The sequence below is a fragment of the Oncorhynchus mykiss genome, chromosome 8 (genome assembly GCF_057628025.1).
Source record: "Oncorhynchus mykiss isolate SJ-2025 chromosome 8, ASM5762802v1, whole genome shotgun sequence".
In the NCBI taxonomy this organism is placed as follows: Eukaryota; Metazoa; Chordata; class Actinopteri; order Salmoniformes; family Salmonidae; genus Oncorhynchus; species Oncorhynchus mykiss.
The window spans coordinates 88,595,001-88,622,765 of record NC_143029.1 but is presented as its reverse complement, the minus strand read 5'-3'; the positions used below and the strand labels follow the sequence as shown (position 1 = coordinate 88,622,765).

The 27,765-nt window shown below is 43.4% G+C and overlaps 1 protein-coding gene across 2 annotated transcripts in view; it reads right to left on the bottom strand.

The window, feature by feature from the left end:
* The window catches only part of LOC110530844 (collagen alpha-1(XI) chain), a 224,955-nt gene that overhangs the window by 39,158 nt on the left and 158,032 nt on the right, over positions 1-27,765 (bottom strand). For both annotated transcript variants that reach the window (XM_090182920.1, XM_036986621.2), the window contains 12 exons: positions 24,862-24,915; positions 23,459-23,503; positions 21,907-21,960; positions 20,668-20,712; positions 18,765-18,818; positions 17,804-17,911; positions 16,965-17,072; positions 15,193-15,282; positions 11,514-11,567; positions 5,803-5,910; positions 5,526-5,633; positions 8-61 (listed from right to left, as the gene is read on the bottom strand). In XM_090182920.1, the coding sequence (XP_090039046.1) occupies positions 8-61; positions 5,526-5,633; positions 5,803-5,910; positions 11,514-11,567; positions 15,193-15,282; positions 16,965-17,072; positions 17,804-17,911; positions 18,765-18,818; positions 20,668-20,712; positions 21,907-21,960; positions 23,459-23,503; positions 24,862-24,915 (882 nt within the window). The remainder of the gene's footprint in view (positions 1-7; positions 62-5,525; positions 5,634-5,802; positions 5,911-11,513; positions 11,568-15,192; positions 15,283-16,964; positions 17,073-17,803; positions 17,912-18,764; positions 18,819-20,667; positions 20,713-21,906; positions 21,961-23,458; positions 23,504-24,861; positions 24,916-27,765) is intronic.

The following is a 27,765-nucleotide window of genomic DNA, read 5'->3' as shown; positions in this document are numbered from 1 at the left end:
AAATCACCTGTTCTCCCTTGTCTGCTTTGCTTCCTTTCTGGCCAGGCTCACCAACCTCTCCCTGGGACAGAACACACAACAACACCAATTATGATAATGACGACAACACATTGATTTTTATATAGTAGGACCCAAAGAGCCTTGATCCTATTTTATTTGAGTCTATTTCATTTTTAGCCCATCTTTAAAAAAAAACATTTCGCCTCATTGTCTATTCAATATTTTCCAAATGTCACCTTTACTGTGATTGGGTGGTAAATATTATTAGTGGATATCTTAATTTGATTGGTCAAAGACCTTGGAGTTAGTGTTTGCAATGATTTGATTACTTGTCTCGGTCTATCCCTCTACTGACACTCCCACTGTCACACTGTCGCTATGGAGGACGGCTGTGTGTGTGTGTGTGTGTGTGTGTGTCAGCGGGAGTGTCTGTGAGTGTGTGTATGTATGTGTGAGTGTGTTTGTGTGTATATATTTTTTGTGTGTGTGTGTATGTTTGTGTGTGAGTGTGTATAGTATATGTGCGTGTGTGTATGTCTGTGTGTGTATGCGTGTTTGTGTGTGTGTTTGTGTGTGTGTATGTGATGATAACACACACACCCTTGTTAGATATAAATCCATTACACAGTGCATTAGCTAAGAACAGCCACTTTGTTTGCCCCAAACAAACAAAAAAGGATTAGTTCATGGCAATGCGCCTGTGTGTGTGTGTGTGTGTGTGTGTGTGTGTGTGTGTGTGTGTGTGTGTGTGTGTGTGTGTGTGTGTGTGTGTGTCTACTCTGCAGCTTCGTTTCTGAAACATTTTCACACCTATCCAACAGCATAATTAAACATGCCATAGAAAGTCATTAACATCATAATAGCTCTAATGTAATACTCTAACCCACAAAACATTTGGCATGTGTATCAATCACACTATCAGCTCTGCCTCGTCCCAATGCGATGCCCAGAACAACAGCATTTATCCCCTACACATGGTACGGTATACAGTACAATGTATTACTGAACTATACTGTCACTTACTGAACTGTACTGTCAATTACTGAACTATACTGTTAATTACTGAACTGTAAATTACTGAATTATACTGTCAATTACTGAACTATACTGTCAATTACTGAACTATACTGTCAATTACATAACTGTCAATTACTGAACTATACTGTCAATTACTGAACTATACTGTCAATTACTGAACTGTAAATTACTGAACTATCAATTACTGAATTATATCTTCAATTACTGAACTATACTGTCAATTACTGATCTATACTGTCAGTTACTGAACTATACTGTCAATTACATAACTGTCAATTACTGAACTATACTGCCAATTACTGAACTATACTGTCACTTACTGAACTATACCGTCAATTACTGAACTATACTGTCAATTACATAACTGTCAATTACTGAACTATACTGCCAATTACTGAACTATACTGTCACTTACTGAACTATACCGTCAATTACTGAACTATACTGTCAATTACATAACTGTCAATTACTGAATTATACCTTCAATTACTGAACTATACTGTCAATTACTGAACTATACTGCCAATTGCTGAACTGTAAATTACTGAATTATACCTTCAATTACTGAACTATACTGTCACTTACTGAACTATACTGTCAATTACTGATCTATACTATCCATTTCTGAACTATAAATTACTGAATTATACTGTAAATTACTGAACTATAAATTACTGAATTATATCTTCAATTACTGAACTATACTGTCAATTACTGTACTATACTGTCAACTACTGATCTATACTGTCAGTTACTGAACTATACTGTCAATTACTGAACTATACTGTCAATTACTGAACTATACTGTCAATTACTAAACTGTACTGTCAATTACTGAACTATACTGTCAATTACTGAACTATACCGTCAATTACTGAACTGTAAATTACTGAATTATACAGTTAATTACTGAACTATACTGTCAATTACTGAACTATACTGTCAATTACTGATCTATACTGTCAGTTACTGAACTATACTGTCAATTACTGAACTATTCTGTCAATTACTGATCTATACTGTCAGTTACTGAACTATACTGTCAATTACTGAACTATACTGTCAATTACTGAACTACACTGTCCATTACTGAACTATACTGTCAATTACTGATCTATACTGTCAGTTACTGAACTATACTGTCAATTACTGAACTATACTGTCAGTTACTGAACTATACTGTCAATTACTGAACTACAGTGCCTTGCGAAAGTATTCGGCCCCCTTGAACTTTGTGACCTTTTGCCACATTTCAGGCTTCAAACATAAAGATATAACACTGTATTTTTTTGTGAAGAATCAACAAAAAGTGGGACACAATCATGAAGTGGAACGACATTTATTGGATATTTCAAACTTTTTTAACAAATCAAAAACTGAAAAATTGGGCGTGCAAAATTATTCAGCCCCTTTACTTTCAGTGCAGCAAACTCTCTCCAGAAGTTCAGTGAGGATCTCTGAATGATCCAATGTTGACCTAAATGACTAATGATGATAAATACAATCCACCTGTGTGTAATCAAGTCTCCGTATAAATGCACCTGCACTGTGATAGTCTCAGAGGTCCGTTAAAAGCGCAGAGAGCATCATGAAGAACAGGGAACACACCAGGCAGGTCCGAGATACTGTTGTGAAGAAGTTTATAGCCGGATTTGGATACAAAAAGATTTCCCAAGCTTTAAACATCCCAAGGAGCACTGTGCAAGCAATAATATTGAAATGGAAGGAGTATCAGACCACTGCAAATCTACCAAGACCTGGCCGTCCCTCTAAACTTTCAGCTCATACAAGGAGAAGACTGATTAGAGATGTAGCCAAGAGGCCCATGATCACTCTGGATGAACTGCAGAGATCTACAGCTGAGGTGGGAGACTCTGTCCATAGGACAACAATCAGTCGTATATTGCACAAATCTGGCCTTTATGGAAGAGTGGCAAGAAGAAAGCCATTTCTTAAAGATATCCATAAAAAGTGTTGTTTAAAGTTTGCCACAAGCCACCTGGGAGACACACCAAACATGTGGAAGAAGGTGCTCTGGTCAGATGAAACCAAAATTGAACTTTTTGGCAACAATGCAAAACGTTATGTTTGGCGTAAAAGCAACACAGCTGAACACACCATCCCCACTGTCAAACATGGTGGTGGCAGCATCATAGTTTGGGCCTGCTTTTCTTCAGCAGGGACAGGGAAGATGGTTAAATTGATGGGAAGATGGATGGAGCCAAATACAGGACCATTCTGGAAGAAAACCTGATGGAGTCTGCAAAAGAGCTGAGACTGGGACGGAGATTTGTCTTCCAACAAGACAATGATCCAAAACATAAAGCAAAATCTACAATGGAATGGTTCAAAAATAAACATATCCAGGTGTTAGAATGGCCAAGTCAAAGTCCAGACCTGAATCCAATCGAGAATCTGTGGAAATAACTGAAAACTGCTGTTCACAAATGCTCTCCATCCAACCTCACTGAGCTCGAGCTGTTTTGCAAGGAGGAATGGGAAAAAATGTCAGTCTCTCGATGTGCAAAACTGATAGAGACATACCCCAAGCGACTTACAGCTGTAATCGCAGCAAAAGGTGGCGCTACAAAGTATTAACTTAAGGGGGCTGAATAATTTTGCACGCCCAATTTTTCAGTTTTTGATTTGTTAAAAAAGTTTGAAATATCCAATAAATGTCGTTCCACTTCATGATTGTGTCCCACTTGTTGTTGATTCTTCACAAAAAAATACAGTTTTATATCTTTATGTTTGAAGCCTGAAATGTGGCAAAAGGACGCAAAGTTCAAGGGGGCCGAATACTTTCGCAAGGCACTGTACATTGTCAATTATTGAACTATAAATTACTGAACTATACTGTCAATTGCTGAACTTTACTGTCAATTATTGAACTGTACGGTCAATTACTGAACTATACTGTCAATTACTGAACTATACTGTCATTTACTGATTTATACTGCCAATTACTGAACTGTAAATTACTGAATTATACAGTTAATTACTGAACTATACTGTCAATTACTGAACTATACTGTCAATTACTGAACTATAAATTACTGAATGATATCTTCAATTACTGAACTATACAGTCCATTACTGAACTATACTGTCAATTACTGATCTATACTGTCAGTTACTGAACTATACTGTCAATTACTGAACTATTCTGTCAATTACTGAACTATACTGTCAATTACTAAACTGTACTGTCAATTACTGAACTATACTGTCAATTACTGAACTGTAAATGACTGAATTATACAGTTAATTACTGAACTATACTGTCAATTACTGAACTATAAATTACTGAATTAAATCTTCAAATACTGAACTATACTGTCAATTACTGAATTATACTGTCAGTTACTGAACTGTAAATGACTGAATTATACCTTCAATTACTGAACTATACTGTCAATTACTGAACTATACTGCCAATTACTGAACTGTAAATTACTGAACTATACTGCCAATTACTGAACTATACTGTCAATTACTGAACTGTCAATTACTGAACATTACTGAATTATACTGTAAATTACTGAACTATACTGTCAATTACTGAACTATACTGTAAATTACTGAACTATACTGTCAATTACTGAACTATACTGTCAATTACTGAACTCTAAATTACTGATTTATACCTTCAACTACTGAACTATACTGTCAATTACTGAACATTGAATTACTGAACTATACTGTCAATTACTGAACTCTAAATTACTGATTTATACCTTCAACTACTGAACTATACTGTCAATTACTGAACTATACTGTCAATTACTGAACTGTCAATTACTGAACATTACTGAATTATACTGTAAATTACTGAACTATACTGTCAATTACTGAACTCTAAATTACTGATTTATACCTTCAACTACTGAACTATACTGTCAATTACTGAACATTGAATTACTGAACTAAACTGTCAATTACTGAACTATACTGTCAATTACTGAACTATAAATTACACCTTCAATTACTGAACTTTGAATTACTGAACTATACCTTCAATCAGTGAACTAAACTCTCAATTACTGAAAAGTAAGTATGTAAGCCTTGTTCAAGCCAGAACGGCCCATAGGGCAGGAGTCAGAACGGCCCATAGGTCAGGAGCCAGAATGGCCCATAAGGCAGGAGTCAGAATGGCCCATAGGTCAGGAGCCAGAACGGCCCAAGGGGAGGAGCCAGAACGGCCCATAGGTCAGGAGGCAGAACGGCCCATAGGTCAGGATCCATAATGGCTCATAGGGCAGGAGCCTATTTGCTAATTCTGTAGTATGAGGCAGCTTAATTTACAAGTGTATCTGCTGGACAGGAAGCTAGTCTATCTCAGGGCCTACAACTATGAGTTAGCGTACCTTGTCTGCCTCTTTAACTATAGGTTACTGTAGCTTCTCCGTCTCTATAACTATACGTTAGTGTACATTGTCTGTCTGTTAGTGTACCTTGTCTGTCTATGTAACTATAGGTTACTGTACCTTGTCTCCGTCCTCTCCAGGGGGCCCCTGGGGGCCTGCAGGGCCAGGAAGACCAACTGGACCTTGGATACCGTCACGACCAGCTGGTCCCATGGGACCTTTCTCTCCCTGGGGACAGACAGATATTAGGGGCCACAGTCAACAAACAGTTAAAATACACACGGTTCATGATTTACATTTTTTTTGTGTGATGAAAACATCACTTGACAAAAGACTGACAAATAAAAAGTTTTGAATAAAGTCTAAGAACTGTGTGTGTTCTGAGGTGTGTACTCACCGGGCCCCCCTTCTCTCCGGCTGGACCCGGGCCTCCCTGGGGTCCAGTGCGTCCTGATAGACCGATGGGACCTCCAGGACCGGCAGCACCTCGTTCTCCAGGAGAACCCTGCCCAGCCAACAACACATTACCAACATCAACAGGACCGATCGCTGACCTTTTGAGAATCATTCTGTTCTATTGCAATATCCATCACATTTACACGTACATGTGAGTCATTTAGCAGACTCTCTGATCCAGATCCACTACAGTAGTGAGTCATTTAGCAGACTCTCTTATCTAGATCCACTTATAGTAGTGATTCATTTAGCAGACTCTCTGATCCAGATCCACTACAGTAGTGAGTCATTTAGCAGACTCTCTTATCCAGATCCACTTATAGTAGTGATTCATTTAGCAGACTCTCTTAACCAGATCCACTTATAGTAGTGATTCATTTAGCAGACTCTCTTATCCAGATCCACTTATAGTAGTGATTCATTTAGCAGACTCTCTTATCCATATCCACTTATAGTAGTGATTCATTTAGCAGACTCTCTTATCCAGATCGAGCTTCAATGCCATACAACACTCCTTCCGTGGCCTCCAACTGCTCTTAAACGCTAGTAAAACCAAATGCATGCTTTTCAACCGTTCGCTGCCTGCACCTGCACGCCCGACTAGCATCACCACCCTGGATGGTTCCGACCTAGAATATGTGGACATCTATAAGTACCTAGGTGTCTGGCTAGACTGTAAACTCTCCTTCCAGACTCATATCAAACATCTGCAATCTAAAATCAAATCTAGAGTCGGCTTTCTATTTCGCAACAAAGCCTCCTTCACTCACGCCGCCAAACTTACCCTAATAAAACTGACTATCCTACCGATCCTCGACTTCGGCGATGTCATCTATAAAATAGCTTCCAATACTCTACTCAGCAAACTGGATGCAGTTTATCACAGTGCCATCCGTTTTGTTACTAAAGCACCTTATACCACCCACCACTGCGACCTGTATGCTCTAGTCGGCTGGCCCTCGCTACATATTCGTCGCCAGACCCACTGGCTCCAGGTCATCTACAAGTCCATGCTAGGTAAGGTTCCACCATATCGCAGTTCACTGGTCACAATGGCAACACCCACCCGTAGCACGCGCTTCAGCAGGTGTATCTCACTGATCATCCCTAAAGCCATAACCTCATTTGGCCGCCTTTCGTTCCAGTTCTCTGCTGCCTGCGACTGGAACGAATTGCAAAAATCGCTGAAGTTGGAGACTTTTATCTCCCTCACTAACTTCAAACATCTGCTATCTGAGCAGCTAACCGATCGCTGCAGCTGTACATAGTCTATCGGTAAATAGCCCACCCAATTTTACCTACCTCATCCCCATACTGTTTATATTTATTTACTTTTCTGCTCTTTTGCACACCAATATCTCTACCTGTACATGACCTTCTGATCATTTATCATTCCAGTGTTAATCTGCAAAATTGTAATTATTCGCCTACCTTCTCATGCCTTTTGCACACAATGTATATAGACTCTTTTTTTTTCTACTGTGTTATTGACTTGTTAATTGTTTACTCCATGTGTAACTCTGTGTTGTCTGTTCACACTGCTATGCTTTATTTTGGCCAGGTCGCAGTTGTAAATGAGAACTTGTTCTCAACTAGCCTACCTGGTTAAATAAAGGTGAAATAAATACAAAAATAATCCACTTACAGTAGTGATTCATTTAGCAGACTCTCTTACCTAGATCCACTACAGTAGTGATTCATTTAGCAGACTCTCTTACCTAGATCCACTACAGTAGTGAGTCATTTAGCAGACACTCTTATCCAGATCCACTTACAGTAGTGAGTCATTTAGCAGACTCTCTTACCTAGATCCACTACAGTAGTGAGTCATTTAGCAGACTCTCTTACCTAGATCCACTACAGTAGTGAGTCATTTAGCAGACTCTCTTATCCAGATCCACTTATAGTAGTGATTCATTTAGCAGACTCTCTTAACCAGAGCCACTTACAGTAGTGATTCATTTACTTGACTCTCTTATCTAGAGTTAGTGAATTCATCAATAGAAGGTGGGAAAACCACATACAGTATCACAGTCATAGTAAGTACATTTTCCCTCAATACAGTAGCTTAGGGATCCCTCAACTATATTCAGCTGCGGGACAATTTTCTTCTTGAGCGGATGGTCGGGGGGGCATGAACATAATTACAAATAATTGCAAATTGACCGCAAACAGATATAATGTTTGACTAAAACAGAATGATTTCAAACCTTTCTTACATTCTTACGTCAGAACGGCCCATTGGTCAGGAACAGTTAACCCACTGTTCCTAGACCAGTTAACCCCACTGTTCCTAGACCAGTTAACCCCACTGTTCCTAGACCAGTTAACCCCACTGTTCCTAGACCAGTTAACCCCACTGTTCCTAGACCGTCGTTGAAAATAAGAATTTGTTCTTAACTGACTTGCCTAGTTAAATAAAGGTAAAAAAAAAAGTTTAAAAAATTGAACGCGATCACGTGTCTCTCTATTTTGCGTGGGAATACCTGGTAACAGATTTCTTAAATACAAATCACTTGGAGCTGATTTCCTGGTGTTTTTCCAGTTTTTTTATTTCCAACAATATATATTTTTTTAAAGATATATTTTTGAAAACTTGCGGGCCAAATAAAACCACCCTTGGGCCAAATTCGGCCTGTGGGCCAACAGTTGAGGATCCCTGCTGTAGCTATCAGCATAGTCAGTGTTTAGGAATATTAGTTATTTAGTAGGAATAGCTACTACAGTATATTACCTAGAACGGAGTCATGTATTGAGCATGTATTCTAAGTAGTATGCTAGTGTGGCCACTCAGGGTCAACAGAGAGACCTCAGGGCTGTATTCAGACTGGCCACTCAGACAGGGTTAACAGAGAGACCTCAAGGCTGTATGCACACTGGCCACTCAGGGTTAACAGAGAGACCTCAGGGCTGTATTCAGACTGGCCACTCAGACAGGGTTAACAGAGAGACCTCTGACAGGAAAGACTCCGTGCTGGGTAATGGCTGGAAGCCGTTGAAAAGACTGTTTTCTTTATCGCCATGATGTCAGAGAAACTCCCCTTCAAAGAAATTGTATGACTCTGAAAAGTTTCCTGCGCAAACACACACGCACACACACACACACACACACACGCGCACACACACACACACACACACACACGCAAACATTCTGTACACACACACACACAAACTGTACACACAGTCATACACACACTGTACACACTGTACACACACACACGTTGATTCAGGGACACATCTGAGCAGCCACCTGCTACCCTGAGGGCCAGTCTGTTTCATGGCAGAGATCTCCTCTGACACACACACACACACACACACACACACACACACACACACATACACACACACACACACACACACACAACTTTCTGACTAAACTGAACTCTGACCCACCCCCTGGCAAGAAATTGATGAAAGAAAATATCAAATGACTGCTGTGTGTGTGTGTGTGTGTGTGTGTGTGTGTGTGTGTGTGTGTGTGTGTGTGTGTGTGTGTGTGTTTGCGCAGGAAACTTTTCAGAGTCATACAATTTCTTTGAAGGGGAGTTTCTCTGACATCATGGCGATAAAGAAAACAGTCTTTTCAACGGCTTCCAGCCATTACCCAGCACGGAGTCTTTCCTGTCAGACAGAATCTTCCACCATTTAGAACCACCAGAATCAGAACCCTTTCCTTTGTTCAGAACCTCCATTATGTATGCCGTCCATTCTCACGTTGGAACTCTAGAACATGAGAATGCTTCCAATGACACGGAACACTCTCATTTGTTGTCAAACCCTCCTGGTTCCATTATGCATGCCGTGCATCTCCTCTCCTCTCCTCTCCTCTCCTCTCCTCTCCTCTCCTCTCCTCTCCTCTCCTCTCCTCTCCTCTCATTCTCTTCTCTCCTCTCCTCTCCTCTCCTCTCCTCTCCTCTCCTCTCCTCTCCTCTCCTCTCCTCTCCTCTCCTCTCCTCTCCTCTCCTCTCATTCTCTTCTCTCTTCTCCTCTGGCCTAATCTACCATCTCTCTAACAGTGGTCTGTCGCTTTTAACCAATTATAGAGAGACAGTGTTTATCGCTCTGACTAAATGTCAGACAGTTCAAAGCCGCCTGTCTGTCATGCATACCTCTAAGAGATTCAATTCCCTCCAACTGTAGGAGATTTAACATTCTCACATTCACATTCCCATCATGCATCTTTGGGGAGTCGCTGTGGTAGAGCAGACATCATTGAGGGTTCAAAGAGAAACCAGCCCACTCAGTTACGGAGAATTTTGTATCCTGCTGCTTCTAGCTGACAGACACAAACTAGTGCACCATACGAGTGAGTGAAGTTTGGCAGTGAATTAACAAAACACCCCAACATCCAATCTTGATAAAAACACATAAAAACAGATTTCCAAACACGGTGTTCAATATCATTGAATAGAGAGTCAACTGAATGAAATAACAAGCTACCAGGCTATAATCAGACATCATTATGGACCAACCACCTGTCCTGCCTACCAGGCTATAATCAGACCTCATTATGGACCAACCACCTGCTCTGCCTACCAGGCTATAATCAGACCTCATTATGGACCAACCACCTGCTCTGCCTACCAGGCTATAATCAGACCTCATTATGGACCAACCACCTGCTCTGGCTACCAGACTACCAGGCTATAATCAGACCTCACTATGGACCAACCACCTGCTCTGCCTACCAGACTACAAGGCTATAATCACACCTCATTATGGACCAACCACCTGTCCTGCCTACCAAGCTATAATCAGAACTCATTATGGACCAACCACCTGCTCTGCCTACCAGGCTATAATCAGACCTCATTATGGACCAACCACCTGCTCTGCCTACCAGACTACCTTGGCTATAATCAGACCTCATTATGGACCAACCACCTACTCTGCCTCTTAGACTACCAGGCTATAATCAGACCTCATTATGGACCAACCACCTGCTCTGCCTACCAGACTACCAGGCTATAATCAGACCTAATTATGGACCAACCACCTGCTCTGCCTACCAGACTACCAGGCTATAATCAGACCTCATTATGGACCAACCACCTACTCTGCCTACCAGACTACCAGGCTATAATCAGACCTCATTATGGACCAACCACCTACTCTGCCTACTAGACTACCAGGCTATAATCAGACCTCATTATGGACCAACCACCTACTCTGCCTACTAGACTACCAGGCTATAATCAGACCTCATTATGGACCAACCACCTACTCTGCCTACTAGACTACCAGGCTATAATCAGACCTCATTATGGACCAACCAACTGTCCTGCCTACCAGGCTATAAACAGACCTCATTATTGACCAACCACCTGCTCTGCCTACTAGACTAACAGGCTATAATCAGACCTCATTATGGACCAACCACCTGTCCTGCCTACCAGGCTATAAACAGACCTCATTATGGACCAACCACCTGCTCTGCCTACTAGACTACCAGGCTATAATCAGACCTCATTATGGACCAACCACCTACTCTGCCTACCAGGCTATAATCAGACCTCATTATGGACCAACCACCTGTCCTGCCTACCAGGCTATAAACAGACCTCAGTACCATGTGTTGCTCAGAGTCTCTAAAATAATTTTCTCACTACGGTGGCGGGAGTGACGGGATAACCATGGTAACGCAATACTTACGACGGGGCCTTGGGCACCCTGTGGTCCTTCGCCTCCCTTCAAACCACCTGGACCCTGGATGGAGAGAACAAGAGAAAAGAGAGAGGAGAGGAGGGTTAGACTGTGTGTGTACATATCTGTGTGTATGAAAGAGAGAGTGTGGCTGAGTAGGTGTGTGTGTGTGTGTGTTTGTGTGTGTGAGAGAGGGAGATAGAAAGAGAACGAGAGAGAGAGAGAGAGAGAGAGAGAGAGAGAGAGAGAGAGAGAGAGAGAGAGAGTGTATCTGTGAGGTCGTAACTCCTGGTCCCAACCACACGGTCGTAACTCCTGGTCCCAACCACATGGTCGTAACTCCTGGTCCCAACCACACGGTCGTAACTCCTATTCCCAGCCACACGGTCGTAACTCCTAGTCCCAGCCACATGGTCGTAACTCCTGGTCCCAGCCACACTGTCGAAACTCCGGGTCCCAACCACACGGTCGTAACTCCTAGTCACAGCCGCACTGTCGTAACTCCTGGTCCCAACCACACGGTCGTAACTCCTGGTCCCAAACACACGGTCGTAACTCCTAGTCCCAGCCACACGGTCGTAACTCCTAGTCCCAGCCACATGGTCGTAACTCCTGGTCCCAGCCCCACTGTCGTAACTCCGGGTCCCAGCCACACGGTCGTAACTCCTGGTCAGAACCACACGGTCGTAACTCCTGGTCCCAACCACATGGTCGTAACTTCTGGTCCCAACCACACGGTCGTAACTCCTAGTCCCAGCCACACGGTCGTAACTCCTAGTCCCAGCCACATGGTTGTAACTCCTGGTCCCAGCCACACTGTCGAAACTCCGGGTCCCAGCCACATGGTCGTAACTCCTGGTCCCAACCACACGGTCGTAACTCCTGGTCCCAGCCACACGGTCGTAACTCCTGGTCCCAACCACACGGTCGTAACTCCTGGTCCCAGACACACGGTCGTAACTCCTGGTCCCAGCCACACGGTCGTAACTCCTAGTCCCAACCACATGGTCGTAACTCCGGGTCCCAGCCACACGGTCGTAACTCCTAGTCCCAACCACACGGTCGTAACTCCTAGTCCCAACCACACGGTCGTAACTCCTGGTCCCAGCCACACGGTCGTAACTCCGGGTCCCAACCACACTGTCGTAACTCCTGGTCCCAGCCACACTGTCGTAACTCCTGGTCCCAGCCACACAGTCATACCTCCTGGTCCCAGCCACACGGTCGTAACTCCTGGTCCCAACCACATGGTCGTAACTCCTGGTCCCAACCACACGGTCGTAACTCCTGGTCCCAACCACACTGTCGTAACTCCTGGTCCCAACCACACTGTCGTAACTCCTGGTCCCAACCACACGGTCGTAACTCCTAGCCATCATGGTGGTGTCACCAGCAGTACTAGTGGTAGAGGTACCATCTGATTCGTGCTGCTGCTGGGCCAGAGGCTGGCAAGGCTTTTGGCTTTTGGTCTAATTGGTCATTTACATTTACACACTGAGGCTCAGCCAAGACAGACAGAGCCAGAGGGCGGTGGAGCGTTTGTATGGGTCTGTGTATGGGTGTGTGAGTGTAGTTGTGTGCGTGTAGCTGTGTGTGTGTGTGTGTATGGGTGGGTGTGTGTGTGTGTGTATGGGTGTGTGAGTGTAGTTGTGTGTGTGTAGTTGTGTGTGTGTGTGTGTGTGTGTGTGTGTGTGTGTGTGTGTGTGTGTGTGTGTGTGTGTATGGGTGGGTGTGTGTGTGTGTGTATGGGTGTGTGAGTGTAGTTGTGTGCGTGTAGTTGTGTGTGTGTGTGTGTATGGGTGGGTGTGTGTGTGTGTGTATGGGTGTGTGAGTGTAGTTGTGTGTGTGTGTGTGTGTGTGTGTGTGAGTGTGTGTGTGAGTGTGTGTGTGTGTGTGTGTGTGTGTGTGTGTGTGTGTAGTTGTGTGTGTGTGTGTGTGTGTGTGCTCTCATCTCTCCCCTGCCACAGTCTACCACTGTGTATTAGAACCCTGGAAGTACCACAACAGCACTGAAAGTTATTTATTGACCCATAAATCGCTCGTGTGGCTCTCACTAAAAGACCGGGAGGAGAGGAGTATGAGTGTGTGTGTGTGTGTGTGTGTGTGTGTGTGTGAGTGTGTGTGTGTGTGTGTGTGTGTGTGTGAGTGTGTGTGTGTGTGTGTTCAGCCTAGGTAATAGGTCTCTCCGACTCTGTCTATTAAAGGATCAAGTATGGATGCAACATGTGTGACTACACAAATACGTTGCCTACTGCATATTGAGAGAACGTGTCTATCAACTCTGATTGTTTTAAATATGGCGAACCTATTAGCAAGTCCATTAGAACGAATATCCTCTAACCCAGAGATGACCTTAACAGCTGGTACATATCTAGGGAGGTACCAGTATCACGATCAGCTGGTATATATCTAGGGAGGTACCAGTACCACGATCAGCTGGTATATATCTAGGGATGTACCAGTACCACGATCAGCTGGTATATATCTAGGGAGGTACCAGTATCACGATCAGCTGGTATATATCTAGGGAGGTACCAGTACCACGATCAGCTGGTATATATCTAGGGAGGTACCAGTACCACAATCAGCTGGTATATATCTAGGGAGGTACCAGTAACACAATCAGCTGGTATATATCTAGGGAGGTAACAGTACCACGATCAGCTGGTATATATCTAGGGAGGTACCAGTATCACGATCAGCTTGTACATATCTAGGGAGGTACCAGTATCACGATCAGCTGGTACATATCTAGGGAGGTACCAGTATCACGATCAGCTGGTATATATCTAGGGAGGTACCAGTATCACGATCAGCTGGTATATATCTAGGGAGGTACCAGTACCACGATCAGCTGGTATATATCTAGGGAGGTACCAGTAACACAATCAGCTGGTATATATCTAGGGAGGTACCAGTAACACAATCAGCTGGTATATATCTAGTGAGGTACCAGTATCAGGATCAGCTGGTATATATCTAGGGAGGTAACAGTACCACGATCAGCTGGTATATATCTAGGGAGGTACCAGTATCACGATCAGCTGGTACATATCTAGGGAGGTACCAGTATCACGATCAGCTGGTACATATCTAGGGAGGTACCAGTATCACGATCAGCTGGTATATATCTAGGGAGGTACCAGTACCACAATCAGCTGGTATATATCTAGGGAGGTACCAGTATCACGATCAGCTGGTATATATCTAGGGAGGTACCAGTACCACAATCAGCTGGTATATATCTAGGGAGGTACCAGTATCACGATCAGCTGGTATATATCTAGGGAGGTACCAGTATCACGATCAGCTGGTATATATCTAGGGAGGTAACAGTACCACGATCAGCTGGTATATATCTAGGGAGGTACCAGTATCACGATCAGCTGGTACATATCTAGGGAGGTACCAGTATCACGATCAGCTGGTGGTAATATGGGATCTGACAACAGTCTCTCTATACAGTATATGTCCTGAGAACAGTCTCTATATACAGTATATGTCCTGATAACAGTCTCTATATACTGTAAATGTGTTGATAACAGTCTCTATATTCTGTATATGTGTTGATAACAGCCTCTATATACTGTATATGTCCTGATAGCAGTCTCTATAGACTGTGTATGTGTTGATAACGTGGTGTTTCCATGGAGATTGCTGTGTAGATGCAAGGGGAACAGTTCCTTACATTAGCCCCAGGAAGACCTCTCTGTCCAGCGAAGCCCCGGAGCCCGGCTGGGCCAACCTTCCCAGACGTACCCATTGGACCTGGGTCACCCTGGAGGAGAGATAGAGGAAGACTACATGAGATAGGGTATATCATGACAGGCATAGGCTGTCTATCTCTGTTCAATTCCTGTACCACCCCAGTCTCTCTCTGTTCAATTCCTGTACCACCCCAGTCTCTCTCTGTTCTATTCCTGTACCACCCCAGTCTCTCTCTGTTCTATTCCTGGATCACCCCAGTCTATCTCTGTTCTATTCCTGGATCACCCCAGTATATCTCTGTTCTATTCCTGGATCACCCCAGTCTATCTCTGTTCTATTCCTGGATCACCCCAGGCTATCTCTGTTCTATTCCTGGAACCACCCCAGTCTATTCCTGGATCACCCCAGTCTATTCCTGGATCACCCCAGTCTATCTCTGTTCTATTCGTGGATCACCCCAGTCTATCTCTGTTCTATTCCTGGATCACCCCAGTCTATCTCTGTTCTATTCCTGGATCACCCCAATCTATCTCTGTTCTATTCCTGGATCACCCCAGTCTCTCTCTGTTCTATTCCTGGATCACCCCAGTCTATCTCTGTTCTATTCCTGGACCACCCCAGCCTATCTCTGTTCTATTCCTGGATCACCCCAATCTATCTCTGTTCTATTCCTGGATCACCCCAGTCTATCTCTGTTCTATTCCTGGACCATAATGGTGTTTGTTATTCACTGGTTGCCCTTTTCTTGTGGCAACAGGTCACACATTTTGCTGCTGTAATGGCACACTGTGGTATTTCACCCAGTAGATATTGGAGTTAACCAAAATTGGATTTGCTTTTAGAATTCTATTTGTGTCTGTGTAATCTGAGGGAAATATGTGTCTCTAATATGGCATAGGAGGTTAGGAAGTGCAGCTCAGTTTCCACCTCATTTTGTGGGCTGTGTGCACATAGCCTGTTTTCTCCTGAGAGCCAGGTCTATCTACAGCGGCCTTTCTCAATAGCAAGGCTATGCTCACTGAGTCTGTACATAGTCAAAGCTTTCCTTAAGTTTGGGTCAGTCACAGTGGTCAGATATTCTGCCAATGTTTACTCTCTGTTTAGGGCCAAATAGCATTCTAGATTGCTCTGTTTTTTTGTTGATTCTTTCCAATGTGTCAAGTAATTCTCTTTTCTATTCTCATGATTTGGTTGGGTCTAATTGTGCTGCTGTCCTGGGGCTCTGTGGGGTGTGTTTGTGTTTGTGAACTGAGCCCCAGGACCAGCTTGCTTAGGGGACTCTTCTCCAGGTTCATCTCTCTGTAGGTGATGGCTTTGTTATGGAAGGTTTGGGAATCACTTCCTTTTTAGGTGGTTGTAGAATTGAACCTCCACACATGTAATTTCTCTCTTACATTGCACTCAGAACATCCTAAGATTCTGTTTCACCTACTCCACCTACTCCACATTGACAATCTGAATGTTAAATCTAATCGTCATCATCTTCAATGAGCATATTTTAAAAGAGGATCTTGGAAAATAACCTGTTGCTATTTTCATGAAATCTATTCTCAAGATTTTTGGAAATTAGCGTACATTGTTAGATATGTGCCATTAGGTTTTCCATGACAAGAGTAAGTGTTGTTATCCATTGTTCCTATTCTGGTATTTCAATAGACAAAGCCCAGTTGTGATTGTGTTTTCAACCCCACCCCCCATTTTCTTCATAAAATGCTTTGGCCAGGTGAGACCATTGTCGAGTCATTTGTTTACCTTTCCTCCTTCTTTCCCAGCAGCTCCAGGTAAACCTTGCTCTCCGGGGGGTCCAGGGGAACCAGGGTGTCCTCTCTCTCCGATGCCGCCGGTCTCTCCCGTTGGTCCCTGGCAGACAGACACAACACCAGATTTACATACTGTATCGCATGTTTATGCTTATTAGATGACAGCAAACTAGTAAAACTAGGTTTTCAAGTACATGTTTTACATAATTTAGTGTGTGAATGATTACAGGTTAATTTTCCCCTAGTGTCCTGATAAACATGTTTAGTGTGTAGTGTGTAGTGCATAGTATATAGTGTGTAGTGTGTAGTGTGTAGTGTGTAGTGCATAGTGTGTAGTGTGTAGTGTGTAGTGCATAGTGTGTAGTGTGTAGTGTGTAGTGCATAGTGTGTAGTGTGTAGTGTGTAGTGCATAGTGTGTAGTGTGTAGTGTGTAGTATATAGTGTGTAATGTGTAGTGTGTAGTGCATAGTGTGTAGTGTGTAGTGTGTATTGTGTAGTGCATAGTATTTGTGTGTAGTGTGTAGTGCATAGTGTGTAGTGCATAGTGTGTAGTGCATAGTGTGTAGTGCATAGTGTGTAGTGTGTAGTGTGTAGTGCATAGTGTGTAGTGCATAGTGTGTAGTGCATAGTGTGTAGTGTGTAGTGTGTAGTGCATAGTGTGTAGTGCATAGTGTGTAGTGCATAGTGTGTATTGTGTAGTGCATAGTATATAGTGTGTAGTGTGTAGTGTGTATTGTGTAGTGCATAGTATATAGTGTGTAGTGTGTAGTGCATAGTGTGTAGTGTGTAGTGTGTAGTGCATAGTGTGTAGTGTGTAGTGTGTGGGCCTACCTGAGGTCCTACAACACCTCCAGGCCCAGGTGGGCCAGTCTTTCCCTGGAAACCTGTCTCTCCTCTCTGCCCAGGGTGACCAGGCATTCCGTCTTTACCAGGGGGCCCCTGAGGGAGATGAGATGGACAGGTTAAGTTAATAAGGACCACATTGCTGAAGTAGAATGACACTGTAATACATTATGTAGTATCATCAGCTATTTTAAAGGAGAGGTAAGGGCCCTTAGGTTCTGGGAAGGGTGCATAGGTTAGGGCCCTTAGGTTCTGGGAAGGGTACATAGGTTAGGGCCCTTAGGTTCTGGGAAGGGTACTTAAGTTAGGGCCCTTAGGTTCTGGGAAGGGTACATAGGTTAGGGCCCTTAGGTTCTGGGAAGGGTACATAGGTTAGGGCCCTTAGGTTCTGGGAAGGGTACATAGGTTAGGGCCCTTAGATTCTGGGAAGGGTACATAGGTAAGGGCCCTTAGGTTCTGGGAAGGGTACATAGGTTAGGGCCCTTAGGTTCTGGGAAGGGTACATAGGTTAGGGACCTTAGGTTCTGGGAAGGGTAAATAGGTTAGGGCCCTTAGGTTCTGGGAAGGGTACATAGGTAAGGACCCTTAGGTTCTGGGAAGGGTACACAGGTTAGGACCCTTAGGTTCTGGGAAGGGTACATAGGTTAGGGCCCTTAGGTTCTGGGAAGGGTACTTAAGTTAGGGCCCTTAGGTTATGGGAAGGGTACATAGGTTAGGGCCCTTAGGTTCTGGGAAGGGTACATAGGTTAGGGCCCTTAGGTTCTGGGAAGGGTACATAGGTAAGGGCTCTTAGGTTCTGGGAAGGGTACATAGGTAAGGGCTCTTAGGTTCTGGGAAGGGTACATAGGTTAGGGCCCTTAGTTTCTGGGAAGGGTACATTGGTTAGGGCCCTTAGGTTGTGGGAAGGGTACATAGGTTAGGGCCCTTAGGTCCTAGGAAGGGTACTTACGTTTGGGCCCTTAGGACCTGGGAAGCCGACTGGCCCCTGGGGTCCTTGAGGTCCCTGTGATAAAAGAAGAAAAAATGAACATCCTTAATCCTCAACCTCCTCCCAATGACCTCCAACTAAAACCATCCTTAATCCTCAACCTCCTCCCAATGACCTCCAACTAAAACCATCCTTAATCCTCAACCTCCTCCCAATGACCTCCAACTAAAACCATCCTTAATCCTCAACCTCCTCCCAATGACCTCCAACTAAAACCATCCTTAATCCTCAACCTCCCCCCAATGACCTCCAACTAAAACCATCCTTAATCCTCAACCTCCTCCCAATGACCTCCAACTAAAACCATCCTTAATCCTCAACCTCCCCCCAATGACCTCCAACTAAAACCATCCTTAATCCTCAACCTCCCCCCAATGACCTCCAACTAAAACCATCCTTAATCCTCAACCTCCTCCCAATGACCTCCAACTAAAACCATCCTTAATCCTCAACCTCCCCCCAATGACCTCCAACTAAAACCATCCTTAATCCTCAACCTCCCCCCAATGACCTCCAACTAAAACCATCCTTAATCCTCAACCTCCTCCCAATGGCCTCCAACTAAAACCATCCTTTATCCTCAACCTCCTCCCAATGGCCTCCAACTAAAACCATCCTTAATCCTCAACCTCCCCCCAATGACCTCCAACTAAAACCATCCTTAATCCTCAACCTCCCCCCAATGACCTCCAAACTAAAACCATCCTTAATCCTCCAACCTCCTCCCAATGACCTCCAACTAAAACCATCCTTAATCCTCAACCTCCTCCCAATGACCTCCAACTAAAACCATCCTTAATCCTCAACCTCCTCCCAATGACCTCCAACTAAAACCATCCTTAATCCTCAACCTCCTCCCAATGACCTCCAACTAAAACCATCCTTAATCCTCAACCTCCTCCCAATGACCTCCAACTAAAACCATCCTTAATCCTCAACCTCCCCCCAATGACCTCCAACTAAAACCATCCTTAATCCTCAACCTCCTCCCAATGGCCTCCAAACTAAAACCATCCTTAATCCTCAACCTCCTCCCAATGACCTCCAACTAAAACCATCCTTAATCCTCAACCTCCTCCCAATGACCTCCAACTAAAACCATCCTTAATCCTCAACCTCCCCCCAATGACCTCCAACTAAAACCATCCTTAATCCTCAACCTCCCCCCAATGACCTCCAACTAAAACCATCCTTAATCCTCAACCTCCTCCCAATGACCTCCAACTAAAACCATCCTTAATCCTCCAACCTCCTCCCAATGGCCTCCAACTAAAACCATCCTTAATCCTCCAACCTCCCCCCAATGACCTCCAACTAAAACCATCCTTAATCCTCAACCTCCTCCCAATGACCTCCAAACTAAAACCATCCTTAATCCTCAACCTCCTCCCAATGACCTCCAACTAAAACCATCCTTAATCCTCAACCTCCTCCCAATGACCTCCAACTAAAACCATCCTTAATCCTCCAACCTCCTCCCAATGACCTCCAACTAAAACCATCCTTAATCCTCCAACCTCCTCCCAATGACCTCCAACTAAAACCATCCTTAATCCTCAACCTCCTCCCAATGACCTCCAACTAAAACCATCCTTAATCCTCAACCTCCTCCCAATGACCTCCAACTAAAACCATCCTTAATCCTCCAACCTCCTCCCAATGACCTCCAACTAAAACCATCCTTAATCCTCCAACCTCCTCCCAATGGCCTCCAACTAAAACCATCCTTAATCCTCCAACCTCCCCCCAATGACCTCCAACTAAAACCATCCTTAATCCTCCAACCTCCCCCCAATGACCTTCAACTAAAACATCTCCGCAGATTCTTTTTCAATAGAACAGAATACATATATTTAGTACTTACTCTCTCTCCTGGTCCACCGGGAGGTCCGTCGTTGCCTGATGTTCCCTGTGGAGCAGACAAACACAGTCAGATCTGGGCTGGAGAGATGGGTTGGAATCTTCGGCATTGTCCTTGACTGCTTCAGGTCATATCTTTGTGGCAGATTTGCCTCAGCGAGCACGGGTGGTTCTGTATCACCCCAAACACTTTTTTCACTATTGTGTCCCTCAGGGCTCAGTTCTGGGGCCCATCCCCCCCCCCCCCTGTATATCCTTCCTCTTGGTGACATCATCCTCAATCATAGCATTCAGTTTCGCTGCTCCCGGGTGACCAAGCTAGCGTGGCTACTCTTCACAAGTGAAGAGACGACCATTCCAGAGTCTAGGTTGAAAAATAAAGGAGACCGGGCATTTTCCATTAGGGCCACTAGACTGTGGAATGGTCTGCCAGAGATCAGGCTTGCAGACCCAGTGCCTCGTTTTAAATCCCTGCTGAGAATATACTTTTAGAAAGATGGTTTTAATGTTAGATTTTAAATAGCTATCTTTTGTTTTTCATTTCTCCTTCTTATTGTTAGTATTTTATTTGATTGTATTATTTAATGATGTGATGCACTTCCTTATTAGTATTGAAAAGCGCTACACAAATAAAGTTATTATTATTATTATTATTATTATTATTACTATTATTATTATTAATATTATTATTATTATTAGTATTATTATTATTATTATTATTATTATTATTATTATTATTATTATTATTATTGTTATTATTATTATTATTATTATTGTTATTATTATTGTTATTATTATTATTATTATTATTATTATTATTGTTATTATTATTATTATTATTATTATTATTATTATTGTTATTATTATTATTATTATTATGTTATTATTATTATTATTATTATTATTATTATGTTATTATTATTATTATTATTATTATGTTATTATTATTATTATTATTATTATTATTATTGTTATTATTATTATTATGTTATTATTATTATTATTATTGTTATTATTATTATTATTATTATGTTATTATTATTATTATTATTATTATTATAATATTGTAAAGTAGGCCCGGGTCAAATCATGTTATATACATTCAAACATCTGAGCTTCACTTGATGTAATTTGCCGTTTATTCATAGAACCAAATATGGCTAGAAGATGTTTCTGGATGGGTCATCGTCCTGGTTAGGTGACACTTATCTTCTACTCGACTTAGAGACGGATATAAACTGACCTTAGCACCTGGCTTTCCAGTTGGTCCTCTGGCACCTCTTCCACCACGGGGACCCTAGATTACAGGAACACAGAGGTGACCAATCATCATCATAGCAACTCAGAGATGGTGTTGTGTTAGAAGAGAGAGAATAGACTGCGGACCGACTGATGAGTTTCCAGGTTCTGCCTTGCCTGGTTCACCAATTACTTTGCAGACAGAGTTCAGTGTGTCAAATCGGAGGGCATGCTGTCCGGTCCTCTGGCAGTCTCTATGGGGGTGCCACAGGGTTCAATTCTCGGGCCGACTCTTTTCTCTGTATATATCAATGATGTTTCTCATGCTGCGGGCGATTCCCTGATCCACCTCTACGCAGACGACACCATTCTATATACTTCCGGCCCGTCCTTGGACACTGTGCTATCTAACCTCCAAACGAGCTTCAATGCCATACAGCACTCCTTCCGTGGCCTCCAACTGCTCTTAAACGCTAGTAAAACCAAATGCATGCTTTTCAACCGTTCGCTGCCTGCACCCGCACGCCTGACCAGCATCACCACCCTGGATGGTTCCGACCTTGAATATGTGGACATCTATAAGTACCTAGGTGTCTGGCTAGACTCTAAACTCTCCTTCCAGACCCATATCAAACATCTCCAATCGAAAATCAAATCAAGAGTCGGCTTTCTATTCCGCAACAAAGCCTCCTTCACTCACGCCGCCAAACTTACCCTAGTAAAACTGACTATCCTACCGATCCTCGACTTCGGCGATGTCATCTACAAAATAGCTTCCAACACTCTACTCAGCAAACTGGATGCAGTTTATCACAGTGCCATCCGTTTTGTCACTAAAGCACCTTATACCACCCACCACTGCGACTTGTATGCTCTAGTCGGCTGGCCCTCGCTACATATTCGTCGCCAGACCCACTGGCTCCAGGTCATCTACAAGTCCATGCTAGGTAAAGCTCCGCCTTATCTCAGTTCACTGGTTACGATGGCAACACCCATCCGTAGCACGCGCTCCAGCAGGTGTATCTCACTGATCATCCCTAAAGCCAACACCTCATTTGGCCGCCTTTCGTTCCAGTTCTCTGCTGCCTGTGATTGGAACGAATTGCAAAAATCGCTGAAGTTGGAGACTTTTATCTCCCTCACCAACTTCAAACATCTGCTATCTGAGCAGCTAACCGATCGCTGCAGCTGTACATAGTCTATTGGTAAATAGCCCACCCATTTTCACCTACCTCATCCCCATACTGTTTTTATTTATTTATTTTTCTGCTCTTTTGCACACCAATATCTCTACCTGTACATAACCTTCTGATCATTTATCACTCCAGTGTTAATCTGCATAATTGTAATTATTTGCCTACCTTCTCATGCCTTTTGCACACAATGTATATATAGACTCCCCTTTTTTCTACTGTGTTATTGACTTGTTAATTGTTTACTCCATGTGTTGTCTGTTCACACTGCTATGCCTTATCTTGGCCAGGTCGCAGTTGCAAATGAGAACTTGTTCTCAACTAGCCTACCTGGTTAAATAAAGGTGAAATAAATAAAAATACCGTTGGGCCACGTTGTCCTCTGGGTCCAGATTTACCAGCGATACCCTGAAAAACAACCACACAAACATCTTTATTCGTGAGACCTGGGAGGAGGGGGGGATCTCAAACAAACAATCAAACTTGATATGAGAGAAATAGAAAGGATACATTGACTATATATATTGACTGATAAACATGAGGTAAACAGTAATTACAGATGAATCTATACACACAAAGTTAAGATCATTCAAACACACTATAGCTCCCTCAGACAGACAGACTGCTCTGTGGACGAATGAGATAAAACGATCTGCAAACATCTTTTAGAGAAATAAATCTGAAAATCAGGGCACGCGGTGAGTTGACATATACCCACATTACCCAGAGTTACTTAAAGTTGACAGCGTGACCTGCCTGTCAGCTCTGGCATATCGGCTCCTGATGTGTCTAGGGTTAATGTCCCAAAATGGCACTCTATTCCCTATTTAGTGCACTAGGTCCCCATAGATCCCTGGTGTAAAGTAGTGCACTAAATAGGGAACAAGGTACCATTTGGGATGTAGACTAAGTGTGTCTACTTCTCACTCCTCACCGTTTGTCTGTCTGTCTGTCTGTCTGTTTGAGAGGAAAGGAGCCTCTTTTACCAATTCCCTCTCCCCCTTCTTACTCCCCCCCCCCTCTTCTCCTCTCTCCCTCCCCTCTCCTCCCTCCTCTCATCCTCTCTTCACTGGACTCCTGCTGGGCAGTGCTAGACTTCGATGTTCCACTCCACTTCCCCTACTATTGAGTTGTACTGACTTGATTATTTACTTTGGCAGTAGTTTTTGAATTGACTTGTCCTACTTTACTTTGGCAGTAGTTCTTCTTGACGCTACTTGTGCTACTTTACTTTGGCAGTAGTCCTTCATGAATCTACTTGTCGTACTTTAATTTGGCAGTAGTCCTTCTTGAATCTACTTGTCCTACTTTAATTTGGCAGTAGTTCTTCTTGAATCTACTTGTCCTACTTTAATTTGGCAGTAGTCCTTCTTGAATCTACTTGTCGTACTTTACTTTGGCAGTAGTTCTTCTTGAATCTACTTGTCCTACTTTACTTTGACAGTAGTTCTTCTTAATCCTACTTGGAGGTTAAGGAATGTAGTTCCACAAGAGTATTTCAGACTGGTGTCCTAGAGGTGTCCTGGCTAAATTCCCAATCTGGCCCTCAAACCATCACGGTCACCTAAAAATCCCCAGTTTACAATTGGCTCATTCATCCCCCCCTCCTCTCCCCTGTAACTATTCCCCAGGTCGTTGCTGCAAATGAGAACGTGTTCTCAGTCAACTTACCTGGTAAAATAACAGATCATTAAATACATAGAAGAGGGTGAAGAGACATGTTACGAGACATGTTACGAGACATGGAATGATCTAAAGAGCCTCACCCTTCCTCCTTTCTCTCCGTTGGAGCCGAGGAATCCAGGGAAGCCACTGGAGCCCTGTGAACGGAGAGGTGGTTAGAGAACAGAAGGAACTATACAGGGATAGTTAGAGAGATGAAGAAGGGAACTGGATAGAGAGATGAAGAAGAGAGAGGAATGGAGAGAGGTGGATAGAGAGGTGGATAGAGAGGTAGATAGAGAGATGCAGAAGAGAAATGGATAGAGAGATGCAGAAGAGAAATGGATAGAGAAAGGAATGGAGAGAGGTGGATAGAGAGAGGAAGAAGAGAGGGATAGAGAGATGGATAGAGAGATGATAGAGAGATGAAGAAGAGAGATGGATAGAGAGATGAAGAAGAGAGTTGGATAGAGAGATGGATAGAGAGATGAAGAAGAGAGATGGATAGAGAGATGGATAGAGAGATGAAGAAGAGAGTTGGATAGAGAGATGGATAGAGAGATGGATAGAGAGATGAAGAAGAGAGTTGGATAGAGAGATGGATAGAGAGATGAAGAAGGGAGATGGATAGAGAGATGGATAGAGAGAGGAAGAAGAGAGATGGATTGAGAGATCGATAGAGAGATGAAGAAGAGAGATGGATAGAGAGAGGAATGGAGAGATGAAGAAGAGAGATGGATAGAGAGATGGATAGAGATGAAGAAGAGAGATGGATAGAGAGAGGAAGAAGAGAGACGGACAGAGAGAGGAAGAGCGGACAGGAATATATACTACATTTCAAGTGACCTCTGTCCAATATAATCAAGCCTCACACAGAAAAGAAAGTGACACAGGGCTAAAAGAGTCTCGCTGAAAAACCTAAGAGGCGCTAGCTTGTTAGCACACAGTTAGAAACGAAGACATATGAGAGAAAGACGAGGTTGATCCTGTTTGACACACATCCGCCGTTTAGCTGTTGCCACATTGACGGCCATCACAATACCAGTCCAATAAACGACCCGCGGGACTAGGTAGCACGACCCGGCAAAGTGCTCCCTTTGGCATGATAATTACCATGTTGACTAAAGAATGAAACCCATAGGAGTTTACCAATGTGGTATCCCTTCAAGTAGCATTGAAAATACAGATACAGTAAGAAAAAGGGTTATACCCTGACCACTATATTATTGAATTATTGCACTAACACTGCTCGTGCGAGCCAACCAGCATCTGCGTTGCCAAGGACTAAAAAAGAAGTCAGTTCTATTTGTGACGCAGATCACGCTGCAAGTCCTGCCTCTCCCACCTCCTCATTGGTTTTGTCACGACTTCCGCCGAAGTTGGCTCCCCTGCCTGTTCGGGCGGCGCTCGGCGGTCGTCGTCACCGTCCTACTAGAAGTTGGCTCCCCTGCCTGTTCGGGCGGCGCTCGGCGGTCGTCGTCACCGTCCTACTAGCCGCTACCGATCCCTTTTTCGTTTGTCTGTTGGTTTTTGTCTTATTAGTTTCACCTGTGTTTATTTTGGTTTAATTAGCTTCCCTATATGTAGTAGTTTGACCCGCCCTAGTTTTGTGCGGGATTGTCTTAATGTTACGTGTGTGCATGTTAGGTAGTGGTGGATTGTCTTAATGTTATGTGTGTGCATGTTAGGTAGTGGTGGATTGTCTTAATGTTACGTGTGTGCATGTTAGGTAGTGGTGGATTGTCTTAATGTTACGTGTGTGCATGTTAGGTAGTGGTGGATTGTCTTTATGTTACGTGTGTGCATGTTAGGTCGTGGTGGATTGTCTTTATGTTATGTGTGTGCATGTTAGGTAGTGGTGGATTGTCTTTATGTTATGTGTGTGCATGTTAGGTAGTGGTGGATTGTCTTTATGTTATGTGTGTGCATGTTAGGTAGTGGTGGATTTTCATTTCTTTACTTGACACCCTGTGGTTTTTGGGTTGTCTTGTATAGTGTCCTGCGTCCTGTATTGTGTTGGGCTTATTATTTTGGTGTGCAAGAGTAAAGCACTTCAGCTCAGTTACTCTCTCTCTCTGCATCTGATTCCTGCACCCACCTAGTCCAGGGTGACAGGTTTATAGAAGCAGGTACCCACGTGCCATCTCCTCATTGGTTATACCCACGTGGGTGACTGAAAGACGAACGAGGTCGGTGGCAGTAATGCACCTAATTTATGACAGTTGCCAATCGCAATATAAAGTCCAGAGAAGATAAAGCCTGGAAGGAGGAGAGATGACTAGAAACGATTCGGTTGAACGTTTTATGTGTGGATTAATTGTCGGAGTAGAGGACCTTGTGCATTTCAGGTGAAATAATAACTCAATGTTTATATCCCAGGGCAAATTACCTAGCAACAGCAAGCTAGCTAAATAGGACAAATTAACTAGCAAGTGCAAGCTAAGTAGCTAAATTGCCATAAATGTTTAATGCTTTTCGACCTGTCCCGCAAATTAATATATTCGGTTCAGAGTTTGTTTTGATATTTTAACCTGCGTGTCGTGATCACGTTTGGTGTGGGGGGACAAAATAAATTTATGCGGGATGACGCAGCCGGTCTGGGTTCCGTGTTATAGTGGATGTGCTTCATAGCACATAGACATGCTCTCTCATACAGTGAATACATCTGTCTACCTGTGTATGTGTGACTGTGTTATCTGTGAGGACAGTGACTGTTCTACTTGTGAGGACAGTGACTGTGCTACTTGTGAGGACAGTGACTGTGCTACTTGTGAGGACAGTGACTGTGTTATTTGTGAGGACAGTGACTGTGCTACTTGTGAGGACAGTGACTGTGTTATTTGTGAGGACAGTGACTGTGCTACTTGTGAGGACAGTGATTGTGCTACTTGTGAGGACAGTGACTGTGTTATTTGTGAGGACAGTGACTGTGCTACTTGTGAGGACAGTGACTGTGCTACTTGTGAGGACAGTGACTGTGCTACTTGTGAGGACAGTGACTGTGTTAT